The 27,192-nt window shown below is 47.5% G+C and overlaps 1 protein-coding gene across 3 annotated transcripts in view; it reads left to right on the top strand.

Annotated features, from left to right (window-relative positions):
• The window catches only part of TTC12 (tetratricopeptide repeat domain 12), a 39,993-nt gene extending 13,188 nt beyond the window's left edge, over positions 1-26,805 (top strand). For all 3 annotated transcript variants that reach the window (XM_032472439.1, XM_032472437.1, XM_032472438.1), the window contains 15 exons: positions 1,358-1,429; positions 4,658-4,718; positions 5,134-5,322; positions 6,499-6,568; positions 7,908-7,996; positions 10,172-10,340; positions 15,832-15,924; positions 16,994-17,054; positions 17,843-17,980; positions 18,469-18,567; positions 19,025-19,093; positions 22,493-22,594; positions 24,393-24,492; positions 25,367-25,592; positions 26,648-26,805. In XM_032472439.1, the coding sequence (XP_032328330.1) occupies positions 1,358-1,429; positions 4,658-4,718; positions 5,134-5,322; positions 6,499-6,568; positions 7,908-7,996; positions 10,172-10,340; positions 15,832-15,924; positions 16,994-17,054; positions 17,843-17,980; positions 18,469-18,567; positions 19,025-19,093; positions 22,493-22,594; positions 24,393-24,492; positions 25,367-25,592; positions 26,648-26,723 (1,614 nt within the window). In that variant the 3' untranslated portion in view covers positions 26,724-26,805. The remainder of the gene's footprint in view (positions 1-1,357; positions 1,430-4,657; positions 4,719-5,133; positions 5,323-6,498; positions 6,569-7,907; positions 7,997-10,171; positions 10,341-15,831; positions 15,925-16,993; positions 17,055-17,842; positions 17,981-18,468; positions 18,568-19,024; positions 19,094-22,492; positions 22,595-24,392; positions 24,493-25,366; positions 25,593-26,647) is intronic.
• The last annotated feature ends 387 nt before the right edge of the window (positions 26,806-27,192 follow it).

Genomic DNA, 27,192 nt, shown 5'->3' with positions numbered 1-27,192 from the left:
TCTGTGTGACCTTGATCTTTTCCAGCCCCTAGTTTCCTCAGCTGCAAAATGGGGGTAATAATTGTATCTAGAGTTGTTATAAGGTTTCCATGAGATAATTCATATTAACAATGCAGGAAGGACTGAACAGTAATGCACTGATATTAACGACTGTTACTGCTGGCATTCACTTAGCAACGAATCAGGATATGACATTCATGAAAATGCATCCATAAAGGCCTCTCCAAATATAAGTTATTATTCCCTCTTCTATTATTATTTTAGCTTTTCTTTAAGTTTTCCTTTTTGCCCTGAGATGCACCACGTCCGTTGTAACTGCAGCAACAGTGGCTTATGCTCCGTTACCTGGTGCCACACGGTTTCACATGAATTCCCTCCTCAGCACAGCCCGAGAGAGGCACTATTAAGACCTTCACTTTGCATATGAGGGAAATGAGCCTCAGAAAAGCTGGCTGGCCTGGCCAACGTCCCACATCCGGTGAGAGGCAGACCCGGCTTCACCTAGGACTTTCCAGACCCCTGACCTTGTACTCGTAACCTCTTTGCATCTAAACCCTTAGCAGCATCCGACGCGGCACAACGCCCTGCACTTAAAAGGGATTCAGTGAATTAGCTGACTGTTTTAAATTATAGTTTATGTCTTTGTGCCAAATCATTCCCTCTGGAGTTATAATAATTAGAGGCAGGCAGGTGCATGGCCCCCTGTGCAAGTGGTATTGTCTCAGCCGTGAATGTCCTAAGTTTTGAAGAGGGCGTCCCTCCCGATCAGAAGTGATAGGAATGTAAGTTTCCAGTATCTGTGTTGTGGTTTATTTCAAGGGAGGAACTTCCCAGGCCCACTAAGATGTAATAGTAACCTCAGCTGTTTACCCAGAATAAATTTTCCTACCTTACCTAACAAACTGGTGGTTCTCAAATGTGGCTGCACATTTATATAACCTGGAGATTTAAAACAATTACTGATGCCCCGGGCCAACCCAAGAGAGTAATTTAACTGGTGTGGGGTTTAGTCACGCCATCAGTTTTATGAGCATCTGAGGTGATTCTGATGTTCAGCCAAGGTCAAGGGCTCTTGTAAACTAAGGGTTTCTGGTTTGTTTCCTGGTTGTCTCATTAAATGGAAATGAAAACTGGCAAATATCATTGATTAATTTGATAGAGAGCTTACTTCTGCATTCAGCTCCTTGTAGGCATCAACTAATTCAGTCACAGAAGCACAGAAAAGTCTTAATTGTCAACTCTGGTGGCTGTCCTGAGAACCGAAGCATTCCCTAACCCGATTAGCTGGGAGGTTGGGGGAGGGGCTGATAACGTCAAATCTTCCGAACCATCTGATCAGTCATTGTCTTTCATGCAGTGTGATGAAAAATGCACAAAAGCATATTTCCACATGGGAAAAGCCCACCTGGCCCTGAAGAACTACAGTGTGGTAAGTCCTGGAGGAAGTTAAGTGACCTGTTTGATTTCAGAGTGGTGCTATAGAGTGTCTCAGAGGAGAACCACGTTCCTCTAAGTGGATGAGATATTAATCCAGTTTTTAGTGTCCAGGGTGAATCGTAAGACCTTAGAGTTGGGAGGGATGTTGAGTGTCACCTGGTACAGCCCCACCTGCCATGGGAATCTCTTCTGCAGCATCTTCTACCAGTGTTTGCTCAGCCCCGGAAGGAGCATCTCTGGGGAGAAAAGACATAAGCAAAAAGATGAAAAAACAAAATTAACTTGTAATCTCATCACCTAAATTAACCATGCAGATATATGTACACACACTAATATATTATATGCTGTAAATAGCAGCTTTATTGAGATATAATTCACATACCAAACAATTCCTCTATAGAAAGTATACAGTTCAGTGGCTTTTAGTATAGTCACAGAGTTGCATAACCTTCACCACAATCAGCTGGAGAACATTTTTGTCACCTCCTTAAAAACACCTTTACCACTAAGCAGTCGCTCCCCTTCCCTCCACCCCACCTCATCCCTAGGCCACCACTAACTTACTTCTGTCTCTATACGTTTGCCTGTTCTAGGCTAGTCATATAAATAGGATTATACAATCTGGTTTTTCATGACTAGCTTCTTTCACTTAGCATCATGTTCGCAAGTTTCATCCGTGTTGTATACGTATAGTGTTTCGTATCTTTTATTGCTGAACAATATTTCCTTGTATGCGTATACCACATTTTATTGATTTATTTGTCACTTGATGAACATTTGGGTTGTTTCCACTTTGGGCTATTATGAACATCCATGTACAAGTTTTCTGTGGACACATGTTTGCAATCCACCTGGCTAAATATCAAGGAGTGAAACTGCCCAGTCATGTGACAACTCTGTTTAACCTTTGGAAGAACTGCCAGTATGTTTTCCAAAGTGGCTGCACCAACTTGCATTCCCACCAGCAGTGCATGGTTCCAATTTCTCCGCATCCTGGACAGTACTTGCTTTTATTTGTCTTTTTGATTTATAGTCATCCTGCTGGGTGTAAAGTGTATTTATTGTTTTGATTTACATTTCCCTGATGCCTAATGATGTTGAGAATCTTTCCAAGTACTTATTGGCCATTTGTGTATCTTCTTTGGAGAAATGTGTTTTCAGACCCTTTGCCCATTTTGTTTTCATTAGGTTATTTGTCTTTTTATATTGAGCATAAATATATTCAATAGAATATAAATTGAATATATAAGTATTCAATATAAAGTGATACAAATATAATATATATAAAGTAATATAATATTCAATATAAGTTCTGAATAGAAATCTCTTAATGGATAAATGATATGCAAATATTTTCTCCCATTCTTTGTGTTGTCTTTTCATTTCATGGCACAAAACATTTTAATTTTGATGGTGTTTAAATTACCTATTTTTTTTCCTTTGGTTGCTTATAATTTTGGTGTCAAATCTAAGAAACCGTTGCCTAGTCCAAGATTTACTCCTATGTTCTCCTAAGAGTTTATGGCCTTAGCTCTTACATTTAGAACTCTGATCCACTTTGAGTTAATTTTTGTATATAGTGTGAGGAAGGGATCCAACTGCATTCTTTTGCATGTGGGCATCAGTTGTCCCAGCACCCTTTGTTGAGAAGGCTATTCTGTCTCCCACTGAATGATTTGGGCTCCCTTGTCAAAGGTCATTGATCATAAATGCTTGGGTTTATTTCTGGGCTGTCAGTTTTATTCCATTTATCTGTATGTCTATTCTTAAACCTTTGCCACATTGTCTTGATTCTTGTAGCTTTGTAGTAACTTTTGAAATTGGGAAGTGTGAGTCTTCTAACTCTGATCTGCCTTTTCAAGATGGTTTTAGCTATTCTGGATTTCTGGAATTACCATACAAATTACAGGATCAGCTTTGTCAGTTTCTGCAAAGAAGCCAAATGGTATTTTGATGGGCATCATGTTGACTTTGTAGATCAGTTTGGGGAGTATTGCCAACTGAACAATATTAAGGTTTGCAATCCATGAACATGAGATGTCATTCCATTTATAAGATAGTATATTTTTAAAAAGAAGTTGCCCCCATTGTACATTCTTAAAAATTATTCTTTATTGGATTTTAATTCTAAAATTAATATAGGTGCATTGTAATAGTGTCAAATAATAGAGAAGTTAAAAGGACACTGTAATCTCCCCCCTCCACCAAATTCTGTCTACTCATTTATTCATTCAGTTAATTAATTCATGCAGCAAATATTTAATGCTTGCTTCCTGTCTTCCAGGCACTGACCTAAGCAACAGGAATATAGTAGCAAACAAGACAAAATCCTTCCAGATCCCTAAATATATGTCATTGGGTTTAGGTTTCATCATATGAATTTTGGAAGGACACAAACATTCAGTGTATTAAAGTTACCATGTTTGACGTGTATACGTCTATCCTACAACACTATTCTCTGTTTTAACATGATATTTTTTCTCCAGTTTATTTCTTAATCCTAATCTTCTGAGCCTTGAGCCTTCACGATATCTCAGAACCTTTTTTTTATTTTCCTGAACTTTTTCTTTCAGTGACTGGTTGTATTGATATCCCTGAGGACAGGACAGCCTTCAACCCAGCATCACGCCCCACTAACAAGAATGTTTCCTTACTAGAAGCTTCTATCTAACGGTGTCCTTACTGAGCACCCCTGACTCTCAGCTGTTCTAGTTGACTCTTGCACGGCCAGTGAACAGACTCCTTACCAGCTCTTTGCAGCCTGTACATTAAATAGGTCATTCTCTCTTCCAGTCCCCAAGTCTCTGTCAGCAATGTTTCTAGCTTCAATTATTTCCTTCTTCCCCGTGGGCATATCTGACAGGTAGCCTCCTGTTCCCTCTCAGTGCAAATATCATACCTGAATTTTGCATTTACCTTGTGATTATTCCTAACTCAGCCAGACGCCAGACATGAGCCACAAGCACTTATGACTGGCTATTTTCCATCACAGGTTGTATCTGACAACACTGGTTTTTAAAATAAATTTTGAAACAATACCTGTTGCCCTCACAGAACCAGAGAAGCCTGAAACAGAATGTCAAGTGCACGCTGTGTTCCCCTTGCCCACCTCCTCCACGGGAAGCAGGGGAGGCTGGGAGGAAATAATGAAGAAGGCCATCCTTTCTTATAATCACCACTCCCCCCAGCCACTCTTCAAGGCCTTGTTTCTTTCTTCCAGTCTCGCGAGTGTTATCAGAAGATCTTAGAAATAAACCCCCAGCTGCAGACACAGGTGAAAGGTGAGACTTCCTGCCAACACCCTTGTTTGAATTGCACCCCCCTTCTGCGCTCTGGCCCTGGGTGCCCTCCACGCCTTCTCTGCATGTGGCTGCAGGCATAGCCTTGCATAGCCCTGCACAACCAAACCCTCTCCTTACCCGCCCTGCCTTCCTCCCTTTCTCCGCCATCTGCCATCAGAGCCATCTAGACTGGGAACCGTGTTGTCCTTGAAACCCCAAGTTGGTCTAAGATGCTGGGTAGATAATGTACAACCTCCCTCAAATTTTCCCTGCTGAAGATGAGTTTGAATTATTTTAATGGTTTCTGCCTCTCAACCTCCCATCCTTAAAAAAAAAAAAAAAAAAAAAAGGTTGCTCCTTGTGTGGATGTGTTGAATGTTAGGGTTTTTGTGGACTCTCCTTCTTGTTTTGCTAGGTTACCTGAATCAGGTAAATCTTCGGGAGAAGGCAGACCTTCAAGAGAAGGAAGCCCAGGAATCGCTGGACTCGGGAAAGAACACAGCCGTCACAACCAAGAATCTCCTGGAGACTCTTTCCAAGCCTGATCAGATCCCCCTGTTCTATGCAGGGGGGATGGAAATCCTGACTGAAATGATGAAGGACTGTAAGCCAGAGATGTGTGTGATCTCATGAATATTGTCGGTGTGAAGGGACAGAGGTTAGAGGTCTGCCCTTGTGAGGCAAAGAATCCCTTTTTCCCTTCCTTCCACAAATATTGATTGAAGACCTACTACAATGTAGGTGCTAGAGGACGTGCTAAAGAAATGTCCCCCGACCTTAGCTCCATCCTCTCCCCAGAGCGTGCTTACACTCGACACACACACAATAAACACCACACACACAATTCGACACAAAACACACGGACAGACGGCATGCACTCACTCCATAAATGCTCACATCACACACACACACACACACACAGCATGTGCTCACATCATGTGTACGTAGGTCCCGTACATCACACACACACCCCACACATGTGGGCCACATACACCATATATACTGATACACATATACACACACCACACACATTCACCCCTCACACACATCCTGCACATACATACCCTTTGCATACCCCCATATACACCCCAAAAGCCCAGTACTACCCCCCACGAATCTCCCCCAACCAGAGGGGAATGGAAGACAGAATTCTGTAGGATAAACTGTAAAGTTCACTGCAGTTACACTTAATGGCCGCTTAGGATGTGCGCATAGTTTCAGAGCAAACATGAGCTCTCCTGCTGACGAGAGCCACACTGTTCTCTTACCAGTTCCTGTAAACATTGATACCCGGGCTGAAACCATTCTTGTTACTCAGTGACAGAATGTTGTTTGTCTGTACAAGTGGATGGCGTCTCTGACTTCCCTTTAGTGTGCAGTGGAGCATGCTCAAACACCCCTTCAGTAGTTCTTTGGCGATTGTAGGTTCTTCTCTAGAGCCTGGAAACAGCTCTGAGATAAACATTTAAGAGCAGATGGCTATGCCAGTCCTTGCAGGAGGCTGAGCGGCTCCTGGCGGCTCTCTAAAGATTACAAAATGATCAGTCGTCAGATAGCTCATAGGCCACCTGGGCTCAGCTCTCCTCTCAAAAAACTGCCTCTTACGGTGGTAACAAGCAGCTGATGACAGAATGCGAAAGTATTTGTTTCTGCCCAAACTGTTAATTCAGTGACCTTGACATTCCATTTCGGATTTCTCCTCATCATCTGGCTCTGCCTCAGCTACACATCAGCCAGATGGTTCAGGAGTCTGACATGGTTTTCTCTGAATTTGTTTCAGCCACCGAACGAACTTTATTCAGAACACACAATGGATTCCGTATCATCAGTGAGAATGAGGTCCTAAGAAGGTAGGGATGTTTGTAAAGACAGCCCAGCATCAAAGCGAGGAAAGAGAGCCATTTCTTGTGAAACCGGACACTAATCACACTGGCAGTGACCTCACTGGGTGGTACCACCTTCAGTCAATACCGGGTGCTACGTGAACGCCCCTTGAGCTCTGAGTTTCCGTGGTTTGAGTTAAGCCACAGAAAACAATGAAAGAGAGAGGAAAGTGAGCAAAACTTCCCAGGGTTCCTCCAAGCACTCAGAGTCAGAGAAATGACCGTTCTTGCTGGTTTCCCACCAGTCTTTGCAAGATTGCTCTTTGCTCTTTTCCTCTTTGGGAATTGGCTGATAGTGTTGTTGCAGAAAAACATGTTACAGCTTAGTGTTACAGCTCAGTGTTACAGCTCAGTGTGACTGCAACCTGGATCTGGGCGAGAGACCAAGCAGCACTCCGAGGGTTGGAGAACTCAGCTTTATTAAGCTGGCGGGCCCAGAGAAGTTAGCACTCCAAGCTCTGGACCTGGTCTGTGGGTTTACACAGGCTTTTATAGGCTGCCAGTTTACACTTTGCAACATCATATGCAAATAAGGTGTAACAAAGTTGACTAATTAAGAACAGGCTTTGTAGAAATGGACCAATCAGGAGTGAGAGAAGTAACCAATCAGGAGTGAGCTCCATGCAAATGAAGTACCACAAATAGACCAATCAGGAGTGAGGGAAATGGACCAATCAGAAGTGAGTTCCACTTTCCTAGAAGTTAGCCGTTTCAGAGGCAAAAGTGAGATAAAGCCACTGGGCCAGGGAACCAGATGGTGCTGGCAGGAGAGTAGTGGCCCTGCCTGGGGATCCTGCTGGTCTTTTTTATGGGGCTTCCCACCTCAATGTCAGGAAATGAGATCCTCTGGGTCCTGACTGATCCCATTTATAATTCCATCTGAAGAAAGACTCATGTAGCAGAAGGTAGTTTGCTAAATTTATTTTAATTTTATTTTGTATTTCAATTGTTCTGGTGCAATCCCTGAGGCTTAGGACTCTGATGTGGGTTGGAGCCACCGGCACACATTTGCATGCGTAAGGAGGCCCGTGAACTCTAAGCTGTGTGCTGGCCTGCCAAGTTCATGGGTCCTGATGTGGCCATCGCCCTGCCCCTGGCTCACCACCCTCCCTCCGTGCCTGCATCCTCATCCTGGACCTCTCAGTCCAGTGCTTAGAGTCCCTTGGTCCTGGGACCTGCAGCTCTGGGTGATGAAGTGACTTTCTTAAGCCCACGTTTGTGGGGTCTGCTGGTGAAATAAAAGCAACTGAAAAGAAGATCACGACTAATCTCCTGTTTTAATATGACTCTCCCTTGCCCCTTGTAGGTGCTTTTCCACAGCTGGGAAAGATGCCGTGGAAGAGACAGTATGTGTGTCTGTTCTCAGGCTCTGGCAGGCCGTGTGCAGTGAGAACGGTAAGCCTGGGAACCACCGCTGATCATCATGAATGCACTGTTCACCTGAGAGCTCCTGGGCGGGGTCGGGGGGAGAGGGGTGCCCGGCACGACTGTTCCCCGGAAGGCCAGCCCCTGGAGAATGGATGTCTAGACCCTCCCGCGGAAACAATGGATCAGAAGCAAGGCTGGCACTGCAGCTGTGTGTCCAGCACGCTCGCGGCTGCCTTCACCAGGGGCAAGGTCACTGCCAGCGTAATGCGTGGTCTCATCACCTGGGCACTTGCCTGGCTCTTTGCAGACTAATGACTTCAGTTTGTGCATCGGCAGTGGAGCAGACAGAGTTCTTCCTTTTCTGTCTGCTGAAAAATAGTGTTCCTTTTTTATAGCCACAGCACGCATTTCAGCAGTGTGAGATTTACGATGGTCCCTTCCGGCCTCTTGTGACACTGGTTAGTGTGTCATATTGGGACAGTAAAAAGCTATGGGGATTTTATTTACCTGAACTCTTGCCTTTTTACATATTAGCATCTTCTGGGGCTCACTTAAGATTTTGTACAGTCTTACCGCTTTTGTGACCTCAATGTAAATAAACATTTTAAGTATTTCCTTCATTTTAAGAAAAAAATGTGTTGGGGGAGGGTATAGCTCAGTGGTACAGCACATGCTTGCATACATAAGGTTCTGAGTTCAATCCCCAGTACCTCTATTAAAAATATATATATACCGAATGGCACAGAAACCACAAAAAAAATGTGTTTTCATTAGGAAAATATCCATACTTGGACACAAAACTGTGAAAATGGGAATAGTGACAGCTGTCTCCAATGCAGAGGCTCCCGTGGGGAGCCAGTGAGAGCACTTATAAACTATTAAATGCAGAATATAAGATAATATTGTTCTTTTTCTTGATTTAGTAGAGTGGAGGAATCATCTTAAATTCTAGAAATTTTAAACCTTCGGGGTCACATCTTTCTTTAATATCTGGAGAAATACTGTCGGACATGGCCTGTGTTGTAAATGCTTTGCCTCAGATCAGTGAAATCTTGGTATATCCAACTCAATAAATATAAAACTGTTTTTAGGGAGGGCAGAGCTCAGTGGCAGAGCGCGTGCTTAGTATGCATGTGGTCCTGGGTTCAATCCCCAGTGCTTCCATTAAAAACAAACAAACCAACAAACCTAATTATCTCTCCCCTCAAAAACCAAAAACAAACAAAAATTTTTTTAAAAGGACAAGGGGATGCTTAAAAGTAAAGACATGAGAATACGTCTGTGATACAGTACCAGCTGGAAGAGAAAAGCGCATTACAGGGTAGGGCGTGTCATGTTTTTAACATTATTTATAGGGGGGGTGAACACTAGCTCCCTTAGGAAATGGGCTTACCTGGAGTGGGTACCAGAGAAGGGGATTTTCATTTTCAGGTGTATACATGTTTTGTGTCATTTGAATTGTTTCCAACGAGCTACTTTTCCTGTGTGTGTGTGTGTGTGTGTGTGTGTGTGTGTATTAATCCTGCTTTGTTTCATAGCTTATCCTCATCCCCCAGCCTCTACCTCTGCCTGCTGTCGAACAAATTCACAAATTCACATGCCTAGTTGGAAAATGAGCCAGGCAAAAGGGGGTGAGGGTATATCCAATGCCAACACCCTGGAAATAGCTGATAATGCAGGAAAGGGAATGTGCTCTATTAATTAATGTTCTCACGGGATCATTCTAGTTTTCTGGAAAGAACTCAAATAGTTAGTTGCTCTGGCCATTGTATGAAAATTGATGGTCTAAAGATCATCCACTGTTAATCTGATTTATTCCCCTGCCCGCACATTTCTGGATACCGTACTACCAAGGAACCATGGACAAGAACAATGATGATGGCTGACGTATGTGTGCCAGCCCCTGATCTCCCCACCATCACATAGTAACTCATTTAATCCGCATGACATCTCTGTTATGTTGGCCCTCTTCCTCATTCCACTGATGAGAAAGCTGAGGAGCACAGGGGTTGATAAGTTGGCTTTTCCTGGTCGTTTCGCGGTCATGCGGACCCAGCAGTCTGGTTCTGGAGTCCATGGGCTTACCCTTCATCATCCTGCCTCTCAAACAAGTGGAGAAGAGTCAGGTTTCCCATTGAGATGGTGGGAGACGGAACAGGTATATCTACTGTCACAGTCTGCACAGTGTGCCGTGTTTTGCAGAGGAAAACCAGCATCTGCTTGTGATGCACCCCAGCTCGGGCCAGCTGCTGCCCTCCCTCTTGGCCTCCAGGGTCCTGACCATCCGGCAGCAGAGCCTGGCCCTGCTGCTGCAGCTGGCCCAGACGGAGAACGGACGGATCCTGATCATCGGCCACCTTGACCTGACCCGGTAAGGCTCTGCTGGCGGGAGCTTCCCTGCAGGCATCTCCGATTTCACCTGCCCCGTTAACACCTGCCCGTCTCCCTTCTCACATCTCTGACATGAGAGATGCCGTCCCACTGGATTCAGGATCAGAAACAGACAGTCTTTGAGAGGAACACTCCCTCAGGAGGACTTCCAGGACAGAGTCCTGTCTGAACTTAGCACCATGGACAGTTTCACTGGTTTCCATCTCATCTCACAGCTCCCAGGGTTGCATCAGTAGCTGCTCTTCCAAAACCAGATTTGGAACCCAAACATAAAAAGGTCATTAGTTTCTGCCCTTTTAGCCTCAGTCCTGGCTCCACTCTTTTCCTGTCCTTACTTTTCTTCATTTGTTCTTGCTTCAGGTAATGCTATCTGATTTTGCAGAGCCTGAAACCCTGTCTGGAGTGAGGTAGGGTACAAATAAATACAACAGATCTCAAATACTGTTGCCTTTAAGTCTTTCCAAGTCTTAGGATGATAGGAATAGAATGTGCCTCTCTCCTAAGTGGACTGTTTTTTATAATTAATGACCCACAGTGATTCTTCCCTGTGCTTTTCCATCTAAAGATTATTAGTTTGAATGTGTGAAATTGCCACTTTTTAATATCAAGAAAGGTTGCATGTTGGCAATTTCATGTGGTTCAACCTAAAATAATAGCAATGATTATAAACTTGCTTTATAATAAGTGCTTCCTGTATAATCTGAAAACAGAGTTTGGCTTCCGATTCTGTTCACTGTTATCTTATTGTGAGGGAGGCAAGGTCGGTGTCATTACCCCATTTCACAGATGGGGCAGGAGAAACTGCAGCGAGTGACTCAGGGCGTCTCAGCCAGCTGACTCCGAGGCCTTGGGGCCCCGCTCCTACTCTCTGTTTCCCAAGAGAAAAACAGCCGAATCTGAAGCTGTGTCAGATCTCCTTGGACCGTGCCGAGACCTCTGGGGCGGCCTGTGTCAGTGAGCAGGTGCATTTGTGCTGAGGACGGTGGTGGGGCGGGGGTGGATAAGCCTTGGCCGTGGTTCTCCCCTTCTCGGCCCAGCACAGCCCCCTAATGGCCTTGGCAGCCCCCGAAGCTCAGCCCACACACACAGGCAGATGGCTCGTTAGCGGAGTTAAATCCTCAAAAGCACAGTTCACATTTCAAGTGACTCTGACATCATTTCCTCAGTACCTTCAGCATGTTTTTTCGTTTGGTTTTGGTCTCTGAGTAACTGTAGCTCGAGTCCTCATAAGCTTTTTCCCCCAAGCTATCTCGGAATTGCTTGAGTTTCCGTTTGAATGTTTCCCAGTGCCTTGGCATGCTTGATCATCTCCTGCGATCCTGCCTCCTCTCTTCAGACAAAGAAGCCTCTGCCTTTTACCCTGGTGCCCGTCTCCTCGTTAACGTCCATCTCCAGTTAAACTGGGAAGAGGTAGAACATGTTCTCTGAAACGAAATGAGATCGTTTGAAACAGGGCAGGGCTGTACACAGGTCCCGTGACCTCACAGAGAGACACGGGTACCACAGTCCTCCCCAGATGCTTTCCCCCTGTGACAAATTGAAGGGACAGATGTGCATGGACAGGAGCTGAGCGAGGGCCAGTATCCCTTTGTGGAAAGTGCGGGGGTTTTAGATTCAAGCAGTCGGGAGCGCAAATCCTCTGCTTGTCTCTTTCTACCTCTGTGACCCAGGAAAGCCTTGGTGGGCCTGAAGTCTCATGGGCATCACAGATCTATGGTGAGGAGTCAGAGAGGGGATGCATGTAGCCGATTAAAAGTTTTCTGCTGCATTTGACAGAATACTTGACCCAGAGAAGCTCGTCTTGTTTTCCTCACATAACAGAAAGACTAAAGATGGAGGTAGCTGGTTCAGTGGCTCAGAGATGTCAAGATCAAAGTCTCTGTCCTTCTCCTGACCCTTCCCTCATGGTCACACAAGGCTGCTGCAACTCCAAACATCACATCCCTCTTGAAGACAGGTTAGCACCAGCCAGGTGTGTCCCTTTTATTAAGAGAAGCTACAACTTTTGTTTCTCTCTTGTCAGAATTGTGAAACACGCCACCCTGGTGGGGAAGTTAGTTCCAACTTGTGTGTAGAACAGGCAGGGCAGAAGGGGGCCAGCAGCATGTCTGTGGGTTCCCCAGCGGACAGCACCTGCCACAGCAAAGAAAGCAACTCGTGTCACGCCTGACGCATGGTGTGGACTCAGTAATGACTTTTAGAATCACTTTCTCTCTTCTGGGTCGATTGCTCAGGGTCCTAAGTTGAGTTGAAAGTGCATTTATTAGTTACATGAGACCATTTTCTGACCTGTGATCCATCTACCTGGTCCATCAGCTACTTGTCAGCAGAGCAGGCCAGCTGCCTCCAAAAAAGGGAGAGGCGAGGGAGTAGAAAGGGCTACCCTGTCCTCCGTGGTCCAGGTAGGGGGTGTGTTTTGTCACCTGGAGAAGCCCAATTGTTTATGTCTCCGAGGACAAAACCCAGAGAATCTTAGGCCTCCTGGCCCTCTTCTGTGCTGTTCTGTGCTCATCAGCGTTCACCTCAGGATGGAAGAGAACAGATTTACGCTGGGAGGAATACTCTGAACTAACTGAAACAAATGGTTTCTGACGGTGGGGACACTGGAATGCTCTCTGGAGGAAGTTGGGCTTTTCCAGAAGTATGGCGTTACCTGGGACCTTAGCAACAACACAGTCCAGCCCACCCAGCACCGACGTCCCCTCGGGGGTAGCCCAGCAGGGCCCGTGCACGACGCCCTCTGGGGAAGATTCCAGAGTTCGCATTCTGTTTGTCTCCATTGGACTGGGACGGGTGCCATAGCAGCTCATTGGCCGGGGTCTCTCCCAGCTGATGAGAGGAGCGTGTCCTGCCCCGGGACAGTTCTGACTGATGTACACTGATCTCCTTACACCGAGCACAAACTGCCTGCCCACAGCACTCGGGACAATTCTGCCTCCCTCTGTGGGGGCCGTGGTTCATTCTGTCAAATGCCTACTGCTTGCATCAACTCTCCTGCTTTCCACGGCTTAACGCATCTGAAGACACCGATCTTTTCCATGTTAAGCATCCAGGTTTCCTCAACCATTCCTCGGGTGGTTCGACTTCCAGGTCCCTCCTGAATAAGGCTCCTGAATAAGCCCAGTACCATGAATGTGGGTAACTGGAGGCCATACTCCTAAATAGGTCTTTATCTCCCTTTATGGTCCGATGCGTCTGGTCCTAAAGATCTCATCTTCCTGGCCCTCCTCCCACCCCCTGCTCTTCCTGCTCTGTTTCCTTCGCGAGCCCCCTTGATGCCTCCATTCTTCCAAGTCAGGGACCCCAGGATCCTACCCTTGGCCCTACTGATCACGTCTAAGTCTCTCTCTCAAGTGCTAGAAGGAAGCATCCTTCTGCCCCTGGGCACCTCCACCTCCACGTCACAGGCATCATAAACTTCATAAATCAAAAGTGGTTCCTCAAACCAGACCATCTACCTGAATTTCCTGTCTTCGTAGATGCAGTTCCTACCCCGACATCCGTAAGAAGATGGTCTTTGTCAGTCCTACCTCCTCAGCATCTCCTGGATTCCTTTCCCTCTGGCTCCAGCATCTCCCATCACCCTTTCTAGGTCATCGCGGGGCCTCTGTGTTCCCAGCTGTACATCTTATTCTGCTCCATCTCGGCTCAGTCCCTTAACCTTTATTGTCTGGACAGCAGCAGTTCTCCGCCCACCCCGTTGGAGTCCCTGCCTCCTGCACTTCCTGCTCTAGTCCAGCCTCCTCTGTGCCACCAAGGGGATTTGTCCAAAGTGCTCGTCTGTCCTGTTATTTTCCTACCTAAAATGCTGACCTGAATCTCTACTGCCTATAAGTCTCGTTCTTGGACAACTGGGAAATACCATCCCTAGGAATCACCTGGGGGCTTTATTGAAATGCAGAGATGGATGGGCTCGAGAGTCTGCAGCCCCCCTAAAATCCACCACCACCAAGCAAGTCATCCACCGTCCACACTGGGGACACAGGCCTGCCGGGGAAAGGGCAAGCCAGCCAGAAGGCTGCAGAAGGCCCACCACGACCCAGGCTGGCGCTGCTCAGCCCTCTAGCCTCACTGCATGCCCACACCCTAAGGACCAGCTGTGAGGGCCCGCCGGCAGTCCCCAAGTGTGCCTCTGCGATTTTATGCCTCACTGTCCTTGTGACTGACGTGTGCTCTGCCTCAGATGCTCCGCCCCTGCACCCACGTACCTGACAGTGGCCCACAAGCTCCTTGGAGCTGGGACTTTGTCTCGTTTTCATCACTGTGGCCCCAGGACCCACCACATCGCCTGGCACACAGTGCTCAGTAGGTGTTGATTGGCCGATGCTCCACATTCAGCCGATTTCAAGTGTCAAGTGATGTGGAAATGGCGTTGCCACCTCCATCCTCCCACACCTCTGGCCAGGTGGCTCAATGCCCGCTGGACCTGTGTCTGTTTCTAACATAGCACTGAACGCATGTCGCTGTAGGAGACCGGGAGCTCAATACTGTGTCCCAGTACTGAGCACAACACTCAGCAGGCCGGAGGTGCTTGGTCTGGGTTCGCTAGATGGACAGATGTCTTCTACTCCCGTTGTCCTGGTGCTGGTCAGTCTGTTAAGGCAGCCTGAGGTTCCATTAGGTTTTTTTTTTATTGAAGTATAGTCAGTTTACAGTGTTGTGTCAGTTTCTGGTGTGCAGCGTAATGTTTCAGTCATAGAGATACATACATATATTCCTTTTTGTATTCCTTTTCATTATCGGTTACTACAAGATATTGAATATAGTTCCCTATGCTATACAGTAGAAACTTGTTGTTTATCCATTTTATATACAGTAGTGTCTGCAAATCTCAAACTCTCAGTTAGGGAGGACTTTTTTGGCAGCTGCACCAGACTGTTTGCTCATAATGGGTTTGCAATTGGCTAAAAACCCCTAAGTCTTTTTCACATGAATCAGTTATTAACCAGGTCTCCCAATTCTGTTACTCACGCAGAATTTCCAGCGCTCTGAGTGAAGGGCTTTGAGTTTCACCCTCTTAAATTTCTTCTGCTATATTCAGCAGTCTGTCAAAATTGTGTTAAATCTTTATTCCATCCCCCACTTCATTAGGGGGCCCTCCCACTCAGTCATCAGCAGATTAGTAAGCATGCCATTTAGTTGTCATTTATGTGATTCAACTTGGCCAAGCCAGAGTCTCACGGCAGAGGCACCAGAGATTCCTCCCACGTCAGCATCAATGAACTTTGGTTAAAACTGTTCACCCCCCGGGACCTCCCATTAAGTGGTAGAGCCGGTCCCAAGGGAGAGTGTCTGCCTCACTGGGGTGGGCAGGGAGCTGGGCTTCCTGGGGGGTGGGTGTGGCAATGCCACCCTCTCATCTTATTTCATCAAGGTGCCAACTCCTCCCCTGTCTCCATGCAAGGCCTCCATGTTGGGGATGCTGTCAGCTGGAGGTCAGCCCTCCCTGAGGGTGTTATGGATTTTTGCAGGTTGTTGGAAGCCCTGGTGTCATTTCTTGATTTCTCAGATAAGAAGGCCAGCTCAGCCATGGGACTGCTCACAGGCTTGTCTCAGGAAAAGAGGTAATTTTTCTTTCTAGAAATTGATATATCTTCTTCGACCTTTGTCGAACTGTCTGATCTTCTGTACCATGCAGCACATGGGGGGCTTGGCCACCGGAGCATCACAAACTTCACTGAGTAGAACTGATGTCTTCCGGGGCAGTGGTCAGCCGCTCCCATCCAGTCCCTCTGGGTGCAGGGGGACCCAGCCCTCAACGAGATTGGAAGCAGTAATGTACCTTAGAACGGAACCTCTCGCAGTGGGCAAGCCTGCTATGTGCTGGAGAAGCTTCTTCCCCTAATCAGTGTCTGATAGGAACTGCCTGGCAGATGAACGTTGAATAAATGAGAAAGAGAGATGTGGGGAGAGGAGACAGTAACACAGTAACACAGTAAGGATGAACGTCTTGTTGGGCTGCCAGTGGCATCATGGGTAACCATCCCCTCTGGTTTGTTTTTTTTTTTTCCTTTGCTAAGCTGCTGCTGGGAATGACTGGTAAAGGTCTTAGATTTTTATAACTCTTAAGTTTCTTTTTTTTTTTAGTGCATCTTGTTTTGTTTTTTTAAATTTCTTCACCAGCTTTAGGGCATCTTACTTAGAAAGAGTCATACAATGAGAGAGAGCTGCTTGTGCCTGTAGATGGATCGTTGACACAGGCTGGGAATGTGTACTGGCCCCTCTGGCAGGTGAAGCGTGTGTGCCTCGGGGCCCTCCTCACGGCTGTGACACGTAAACATGCTTCCACCGTGTCTCCTGTTTGCACGGCGCACGGCGTGTAGACACAGAGCAAGAGGAGGGCAGGGGTGGTGCTAAGTCAGATCGGCAGAGACCTAGAGATTCCAGCAGCTTCTGCCTAAGAGAGCTGCCCTCTGAGACCCGTTGTTTAACATCAAAGGCAAGTTTCCAGGCTTGGAAAAGTGAAAGTCACATTTCCTACCTAGTGACATTCTTTTTTGGTTCCAAATGGATCAGCCACGCGCGGGCAAACCACATGGGCCCAGGGTATGTCTGCTCCATTACCTGAGACACTGTACTTATGTTATAGTTTGCACGTGTAGGAATGAATCATGCCGGATGTTGTCTCGACAGATTCCAAGTCTGGTTCCAGGCCAGCCTCCCAGGAGCTCTCCCGGCACTGACGGGCGTTCTGGTGAGCAAACCCGCGTTTCATCACCGGTGACAGACCCTCTCGGGAGCCCGAGCGGGACCAGTCTAAACAGTTTACTCTGCAGAACACCTGTTGCCTCTCGGGTTTATTAATCATTTATTCACAGCTGGAATTTACACAAGTCTTGGGTATTAAAACAACTGCAGTCAGGACAGGTGGAGATGGCATATGGACGGAGCTGGTCTCAGGGGAGAAAAGCCATAGTGTGGGCTGTTAGGTGAAAGCACAGTCGGTCTGTCGCCATCAGTCCCCTTCTGACCCAGTCCCTGTCATTTGCACCACATGCAGCCTTGTCCCCTGCTGCGGAAGCCTTCCTGGTCAGGAGGACAAGTATGGTGATTTGAGCTGATGAGGGATAACATTGCAAGGGGTGATGACGGAGGACATTCTCTAGAAGAGCAGGCTGTGACTATACCCTGTCCCCAGTGAGCCACAGAAGTTTCAGGGGACCTTAGAGAGCACAGCCACACCCCAGTATCTCACAGATGTGGAAAGGGAGCCTCTGAGAAGGAACAGGACCTGCCCCGGTGCTCCCAGCTGGTTGGTGGCATGGCTGGGATTAAGCTCCAGGCCTCCCTATTCCAGGCCAGGGTGCTTTGGGGTCCTCCCCTCTGTGTGCCTCCCTCCTGTTGCCGGCGTGACCCCACTGATGCCCCGTGTGATGTGACCTGGTTCCTAGACATGTGGGTGAGCGTGGGATTCCCCTGGAGACTCCCTGCCATTATTTGCCCTGCTCTCTGCAGGCTCACTTTCTCTTCTTTCCCTTTCAGAAGCGAGATCCCAGGGTCACCAACACCTCCGCTCTCTGCCAGTGCATTGCCATCATGGGAAACCTCAGTGCTGAGGCTGCCACCCGAAGACAGATGTCTGCCTCTGAAGAATTTGGGGACGCCTGCTTGGACCTCTTGGTATTTTAGCTTTTCCATTCAGGATTGGTCTTTTCCCTGCTTTGGGAGAATTGGCTTCTTAATTCTCTGGCTTTTCCACAACTTCTGTTTGAGGGTGCTGGGGCCAATGGCTTATCCCTTTGGTTTGATGGGCACCTGGCCTTAAAGAGGCCTCCAGATCAAGTCTCCTCCACCTGGAGAGGTTTGAAGGGTTTCCAGAGGATAGCTGGCTGGTCCGTTCATTTCAGCAGTTCACTCTGCAGCTTGAACACAGGACCCGCCAAGCCAGAGCCATGTGGCAAAGGCACCAGGGACTCTGTGCAGGGTCTCCTGTACTGACGCCAACTCACAGAACCCGTGTCTGATCTTCCAGCATCACTTGGAAGGTTCATGACGCTGACAGTTTAGGGAGTGTGGATAATGCTGAGACCATCAGCCAAGGGAAACAGGTGACCCGTGAAAAGCTGCGAGGCAGGAAGAACATTGATCACCTTGTTTTGTTTCCAAAGGCCAAGTGTGAGGAGGATGTGGACCTGTTCAGAGAGGTCATATATACCCTTCTGGGGCTCCTGATGAACTTGTGTCTTCAGTCGCCCGTTGTCTCTGAGGTACCGCAGTCCTTTCCTTCCTACCTGAACACATTCTGTTGCCTAGACCTGTCCTCATCACCACAAGGAGACCAGAAGCACGTGGCCTCAGACACTGGCAGCGGAGTGGGGAGAGCTGGGCGGACGCTCTGTCCTTCGGCTCCGCTGAGGCGTGAACTGGGTCGCTCCATCAGTTGTTCATTCCGAAAACCAGCTGAGTGTCCAGGGTGCTGAGCACAGCGCTAGTTTCTGCGTTTACAAAGTTAAATACGATGTAGTTCTCTCTCTTAAGGTGTCGCCCTGTAGTTAGGGGAGACGGACTTGGGAAAGAAATGAGAGCAATGGAAGAAGATGTTGTGAAGGAAATGTGGGCAGACGTGGGGTGACGAGAAGGAGGGAGGGGCGGGAGGTCAGGTCTACGTGGGCACCCAGACCCCCAGGGCCATTGGACGCCTTCTCCCTCTCCCTGTCACCGCAGGTTTGGGCCGTGCAGGTGAGCCGGAAGTGCCTGTCTCTACTGAACGGCCAGGATGGAGGCATCCTGACAGTAAGCTTCTCCCAGGGAAATCCAGAAACAGCTTCCTTTGTTGTTCTCACTGTTTGGTTTGAATATCAGTGCATCTTACCCTTTTGAAGTTGCCACACCTTTGAGATTCCTGCTGACTCTCCGAGTTAGGGGGCAGACACACTCCTCAGAATGATGTCCATAAGCACATAATACAGCATTTGCCTACAGTTTCAGGGGATTTGGTGACCCCTACCCCATGCCCATCTGTGGACCCCCTAGAGTCCAGGAGTCCTGTTAAGAACCCCTTTTCTGTAAGGTGTGGAGCTTAACAATTTATACAAGGTAATCTATCTGATCTGTCATCCCTGTGCAATTGGACAGGCCAGATGATTTGATGTAGAATGTCGTTTCCACAGTCAACAAAGCCAGGCCAGTGGTGTATTTTGGAGCCAGTGGTGCTGGAAGCTATTGATGCATGATGGATGGTAGCCCCCTTGGAGATCCATGCTGCAATGGCTTTCTTACTTCTGTTCCTGACATTTGGATGAGCAAACTGAGAAAGGCCTGTGGTTGGCATGATGTATCAGGAGGAGAGTTCTGATCTGATTTAAGAGACTATTTGCCAGCCTCATGGGATGTGTCCTTCACTCACATTAGGAGTCACCCCAACTCTTCTGCCTGTTAGATCAGGGCCCTAACCCTAAAGAAACAATTGGCGTCACACCCAGGGCCGATCTGGGAAACCAGCCCTTCGAGGATCGCGGACTAGGGACTGGTTCCAGGGGTGTAAAAAGGTGTCCTGTTAGCGGCTAGCATGCCCACAACTTACCTGAAGTCAGTTGAGACTTCTCAGGCAAAGGCACTTAACCTGGGCTCCGGGAAGGTACGATAGGTTTCAGGTTCCCGGGAAACCCCTGCAGCTGTACAGAAAATTCTGAGTGTGTGTGCATTTTCCTGGCGCTGGGGACATCATAGCTTTCATCAGATCCTCAAAAAAGCCATATGACCCCAAAGTGGTAAGCACACTGTTCCTGGGTACTGGGGGCTTTCTGGGTGGTTGGACACAAAGCAAGACTTGTACTCGTTCCGCGCTAGCCCTTCAAAGACTCTGGGCCAGACGAGCCCAGGACTGTGCATGGCCACAGCTGGGTGGGTGCTAACCAGCTCGCTCAGCGGGGCAGCTGGCTAATCAGGGAACCCAGTCCTTTAATAGGGTGCCCTGAAAAGAGAGCCATATTGTCAACTGTAGCCACATTCGAGCACCTGTAGGGAGCAGATTAGGGAAGCAAGACTGGTAACATGATAATACACAAGTCTGTCCCTTCTCGCTCTGGAGACCTCATTAAAATGAGACTGAAAAATCTAATTTGAAAAGACACATACACCCCAGTGTTCATAGCAGCACTATTTATAATAGCCAAAACATGGAAGCCACCTAAATGCCCATCGACAGATGATTGGATGAGGAAATTGTGGTATATATAAACAATGCAATACTATGCAGTCATAAAAAAGTATGAAATGATGCCATTTACAGCAACATGGGTGGACCTAGAGATTATCATACTAAGTGAAGTAAGTCTAATAGAGAAAGACAAATATTATGATATCACTTATATGTGGAATCTAAAAAAAAAAATGACACAAATGAACTTATTTACAAAGCAGAAATAGACTCATGGGCATAGAAAACAAACTCATGGTTGCCAAAGGGGCAAGGGGTGGGGGAAGGTAAATTAGGAGTTTGGAGTTAGCAGATGCTAATAACTATATATAAAGTAGATAAACAGCAAGGTCCTGCTGTAGAGCACAGGGAACCATATCCAATAGCTTGTAATAACCTATAATGGAAAAGAGAATGAAAAGGAATATTATATATATATACATATATTTATATGTAACTGAATCACTCTGCTGTACACCAGCAACTAACACAACATTGTAAACCAACTATACTTCAGTAAAAAATAAAGTAGCAAAAAATAAAATAAAGTGAGACTAAAGGCATTTGGGAAAAATAAAAGGCAGAAACGCTCACTGACGAAGTGACCAGGCAAGAGGTGACCAATGGGTAAGTCATCTCAGCCAGTTTCTGGAAGACGGAGAGGAGCTGCAGGAGTGGTAATGAACGAGGCAGGGCTGAAGAAGCCCTGGCGTGGCGTCCACACGGAGGGGAGCACAACTGGAAGGGAGCAGACCTGTCTCGAAGGGCCTTGGGCAAGATCGAGGCTTCAGAATACCAACTATAACAAGGGACAGAAGTAAGAGACTGGGGGGCTGCACTGGGCAGCCAGGCAGGCATCAATTCCTCAGGCATAAAATCTGAGCTTTTGTTTTCCTAAAGAAATTGAAAGACCAGAGACAGTTTGCTTCCTCGTATTTGGGAGTGCCACCTGTCTACCTGTTAGCGGACAAGCCCCCTCCCCTATAAAGACAGCACACCCAAACATTTTGCATTTTTCATACATGTGACTGGAAAGCTAAGGGTCACCAGGCATTTCAGGAAAGCCACACAAATAAATTTTTAAAAGACCAAGGTAAACAGAAAAATGGACTCCAAAAAACTAGAGATGATGTAGGAAACAGAAGAAAAAATTCGTAACTGTTATTTCTATCTTCAGAAAGATTCATGATAGTGTTATGGTCATAAAACAGTAACAGCTTGCTATTAACAAAAATCAGAACTCGGAAATAAAATCAATGAGGTCTCTCAAAAATAGAATAAAAAGACAAAGATTCAGAAAAGATAAACGAAAAGCTGAAAGTCCCAGAGGATCAACGCAGGAAGTCTACCACCTAGCGAGAGCCCTGGTGGCATCAGAACTTCCAAGGGATGCAGGGCCTGGGATCCTGGCCAGGACTTTGTTTACAAGGGTTGAACTCTGGTCCAGTGTGAACTGGAACAAGCGAGGCCTCTGTGCACCCAGGGATGATGTGAGCAGCCCTTTGAATTGCCTACCAGCAGCTTTGTTATAAAGAACAGTGCTTGCTATCAGTTCCTTGGCCATTGTATTTTTAAAATCAAGATGCATATTTTGCACCTAATGCTAGTGATTTTGTTTGTGCCTCACCAAATTGTTTGTTAACTTTATAGGTCATCAGCATTTTAAGGGAAAAAAATTTTATTGAGGTATAGTCGATGTACAGTGTTATGTAAGTTTCAGGTGTACAATGTAGTGATTCATAATTTTTTAAAGCTATGTATGCTCTGTTCATAGCTATTCTAAAACATTGGCTGTATTCCCTGTGGTGTACAGTATATCCTTGTAGCTTATTTATTTTACGCATAGTAGTTTGTACCCCTTAACGCCCTCCCCCTATCTTGCCCCTCCATCCTCTTGCCCCTCCCCTGACCCTCCCCCATCTTGCCCCTCCCCCCGTCTTGCCTCTTCCCCTCTTTAGAACCTTTACTCATCCCTTCCTTTCTGTTTCCCTCAGAGAGCTGCCGGCGTTCTCAGTCGTACCCTTTCTTTCTCCTTGAAAATCATTGAGGAGGCTCTAAGGGCAGGAGTGGTGAAGAAGATGATTAAGTTCCTGAAGGTAAATTAATGTCACTGAATTTACAAGAGTGTCATTTTACTGGGGGAACAGAATTAAGGAGGGTTTCATTCAGTTAAAGTGCTGCCATTTCACCTCTACTAATCCTAAACTTCTCGAACGGGGATTCCCTTCTGACTGTCCACCCAGACTGTTCTCTGAACAGCCACATAAGATCATTGAAGAAATCAGTAAATTGTTCATTAGATATAGTACATAAAGTCTGCTTACCATTCAAGCCTAACTTAAAAATGTATGGCCTCTGTCCTTAAAAAAAGATGGCCTGGTGATTGGATAAAGATGTGGTGTGTGTATACACACACACAATGGAATACTACTCAGCCATAAAAAAGAATAAAATAATGCCATTTGAGCAACATGGATGGACCTGGAGATCATCAATACTAAGTGAAGTAAGCCAGAAAGAGAAAGAAAAATACCATATGTTATCACTTATATGTGGAATCTAAAAAAAAGACGCAAATTAATTTATTTACAAAACAGAGACAGACACACAGACATAGAAAACAAATTCACAGTTACTGGGGAGAAGGGATAAATTGGAAGTTCAAGATTTGCAGATACCAACTACTATATATAAAATAGATAAACAGCAAGGTCCTACTGTAGAGCACAGGGAACTGTATTCTATAGTTTGTAATGGTCTAGAATGAAAAAGAATAAGAAAAGGAATATATATATGTAAAACTGAATCACTATCCTGTACACCAGAAACAAACACAACATTGTAAATCAACTATACTTCAATAAAAAAACAGACGGTCTGAGTGGTTTTCAGCAAGGTTTCTCAGGCCCTGGTTTCACTCGTGTTTTCCTGCTCACGATGCTGTATCCACTTACCTGGAGAAGGTTGGATGTAGCTCCACTTATGAGATGTGCAGGCTGCAGAGTAACCACGTGACAAAAGGATGTTCAGATTTTCCCCTTGATATGAGTGTGATGAATCTATGTGAGTTACTACAAGAGTTAACTAGATTTTCCTGAAGGGAGGGGTGAGTTATTAGATTTCATCTCTGGATCCCACCCTTGATGCATGTGCTCAGTGAGGTTCACTCACCCATGTGAGTGTGCTGACCCCCCTGGGAGACTTATTCATAAGACCCCAGTGGCTCCAGGAAGTGTGCTCTGTGAGGGGGCTGCTGTGGGGACAGGGGCAGTCCTGAGGGGGTGGGATAGTGGGTGTCAGTTTAGGCTGCCCCATTCTTCACTCTGTGTAACTTGCACACCCACACACCCACCGGAGCCGATCACGTGCACACACGTGTGCATCATGCATGCATTCATGCACACATGCATTTTTAAAGCCCCTGCATAGGGTGATTTTTAAGGGTTATGATTTGACAGTTGCCACCTCTTAAAACGATCTAGGTTCGTGATGTCCTCCATGCCGGCCTGTCAGCCTGACAGCCTTAGCAAGTCAGCCCTTATTCTCAAATAGTGAAATGACATGGGAGGGCCTTCTCCCTTCTCGCTAGATCTGCCAGTTGACAGCATCATTCTCTTCTCAACCACTCACTCTGGAGCCTTCGGCAGGTGATTACTCGGGTGTACATGACAGGCCTCCATTCATAGCGGGGGTGCCGGCCGTGTTAGGAAGGAGGTGAGTGACACTGCATCCCAGCGGGGCCCAGGCCGGCTTGCTGGGAGGCACACACCATTCTCAGTGGAGCAGCTCTTCGTTTGGGAAGACATGAGCACAATCACAGCTGCTCACTGTGGTTTCCGGCCACGAACAGCCGTGGGATTGATTCTGTTTTTCTAATTTCATTCTGAAATCTAGGCGGGAGGCGAGACTGCATCACGTTATGCTGTCAAGATACTCGCCATCTGCACCAATAGTTATCACGAAGCTCGAGAAGAAGTGATAAGAGTCGATAAAAGTAAGTGATGGCTTCATGAAGTGGAGCCCACATTAACCCAGAGGTTAATCCATCCTTGAAGGGAACTGCGGGGGAGGAGGGCGGAGAGACTGAGGATGACAGTTAACCCCTCCCAGACTCCAGCAGTGTGTACCAGCAAGAAGTCATCTCACCTCCGGCTCTGGAAGCTTTTAATTAGCCTTCAGTCACGCACGGGTAGCATGTCCATGCTGGGTGGAGACTCAGCTGTGCAACGGCTCAAAGATAACGGAGTTGAGGCTGGGAGCTACCTCCCCTCTTCTAACAGTAAATTGAGACTGTAAAGCCTTCGGCTTAGACTGACCCAGCACGGGCCCTCTTCCTTCCCAGGGGAAGCACCTTTAACCTTTAGTGACTGAGGAGGATGTCAGAGTCCTCGGACTAACAGCTTTAGTCCAATCACTGAAGCTGGCTGCTGTCATCCGGGACCTGCTAACTAACGTTCTAGCTCACATCTCCTCTGGGCCACACAGGACTGCACTGAGTCAGGCCCCACCGAGTGGGGGGCAGGAACCCTTCCTGTGGGGCCTGTTCCTGGCCCTGCAGGTACAGGGTGCAGGCCTGTGGCCCTCCACTCAGGGGCTGTTGAGGTTACGAACGGGGACTTCAGAGGGACCTGTCTGATCCATAGCCTGCATTCCCCGCAAGAACTGAGTCATACTGGGCACTGCTCTGGGCTCCTGAGGTCCATCAGAGACACTGGCCAGGAGCTGCAGAGTTTCACAGATCTCAATAGGGATTTGCCAAATGGGTGACACATCTGTCCCCTGCCACCCCCCTGTGTCCCCCACATTCCAGTCCCAGCCTCCTGCTTGGGATCTGGGGGCACCGATGTTTGTTCTCCTCCTCCCTGCAGAGCTCAGCATTCTGATGAAGCTGCTCCACTCGGAGGATGAGACTGTGGTGGGCAACGCTGCCCTCTGCCTGGGGAACTGCATGGAGGTGCCGCTGGCAGCCTCCTCCCTGCTGAATACGGACATCGTGCAGGTCTTGCTGAAGCTGGCGGGCAGCGATGCGCAAAAGACGGACGTCCAGCTCAACGCGGGCATCGCCCTGGGGAAGCTGTGCACAGCCGAGCCCAGGTGTGCGGGGCTGGGACTCTGTGCCTCTCGGAACCCGTGGGGAACCCAGCTACTTCTCTAGAGGAAGTCTCCTGAGGGCACTCGGGAGCTATTAGGCTGCAGCTGGACTGGGGATGCTTTTATGAGACAGGGATCTTTCAAGACACCATAGCCATCATCTTCTCTCCAATCCACTCCCACCATCTCCTCCATTTCTCTCCTCTTTCTCTCCTTCCTCCTCCTCCTTCCTCTCCCTCTCACACCACCTCCACTTCTCTCTCCCTCCTTTCTCTCACTGTTTTTCCAGAAACAGTTAGACACCCCCACCCCTGCTTCTTCTTCTTCTTCTTTTTTTTTTTTTTTATTGCCTGGGGCCTAAGCATATGGGAGAATGTCCTGTGAGGGTAAGTTCTCGTGCTGGAGGAAACAGGCGAGATGGGGAGTGGCACGATTAAGACCACCCATCCAGCCCCAGCAGAAGGCTGCACTCTGACTGGGTATGTCGCCCCTCCAGTCAGCTCAGACTTCTGCTCCGCTGTGGCCCCATCTGATGTGTTGGAATACCTGGTCCTCATGCTCCTGGAAGGTGCCCACCTGTGGCTGAGCATGGAGCCCCGGCACAGGATGGGGTGCCTTCCGTGGACGGGGAGGGGCTCTGGCCTGCCTGCTTCCTTCTCTTACAGGCTCACCCTCTGGTCCCTCCTCTGTAGAATCAGAGGGTTGGCCTGGATGACATCTTAGGTCCTTTCAAGTTCTGTCTGATTGTTCAAACAGAAGGAATGGACAAAATCTTTCTTCTACAGACAGCAAAGCACGCTAGCTGGGATGGACTGCCGGTGGCAGCCTACCGGGGGTTTCGGGTTCCTGAGAGCAAGGCCCCTCAGATCACTGCCGCTCACACAGAGTGCTGCTGTGTTCTGTGGGCCTCCCGAGGGCCTCCCTGCTTTGACCTTTGGGCCTCCCCAGGTCTACAGCTGCTGCCCAAGGGGGCTTCTCCCTGAGACGGGGATGCCTCTGGGCCCAGATGTCTGCACCCTGGCACTTATGTCCTGGAGTCTGTGTTCTGCTTGTGACAGGTTTACCACTCTCCTGAGAGAGCTTCACGGGATGGAAATTCTCAGCTCCACCATGAAGTATATGAATGATTCCTGAGAGACGTGGTGGCCGTGAGTGTTTGGCAGACACACAGCTGTACGCTCTGGGTTGTTCCTGTGCTGATAAAGACTTCTGGAATATCCACGCCAGTCATGAGTATTGATTTTTCAGCGTGCTTGCCTGTGGGTTTCCGTTGGTAATAAGAGAGTGGCCATCAGGCCAGCTACCATGTGGGGACTGCCCCGGCTTGCTCAGCGACCCTCGTGGCCTCCTTCTGGTGCAGAAAAGATGTGTTACAGCTCAGTGTTACAGCTCAGTTGTGCAGCAACCTGGATCCGGGCGAGAGACCAAGCAGCACTCGGAGAGTTGGAGAACTCAGGTTTGTTATGCCAGAGGGCCCAAAGGAGTTAACACTCCAAGCTCTGGACCCTGTCTGTAGGTTTATACAGGCTTTTATAGGCTGCCAGTTTACACTTTGCAACATCATATATAAATAAGGTGTAACAAACGTTGACTGATTAGGAAC

Source organism: Camelus ferus, chromosome 33 (genome assembly GCF_009834535.1).
Source record: "Camelus ferus isolate YT-003-E chromosome 33, BCGSAC_Cfer_1.0, whole genome shotgun sequence".
NCBI lineage: Eukaryota > Metazoa > Chordata > Mammalia > Artiodactyla > Camelidae > Camelus > Camelus ferus.
The sequence above is the reverse complement of the archived record's forward strand: the minus strand, read 5'-3'. Positions and strand labels throughout refer to the sequence as shown.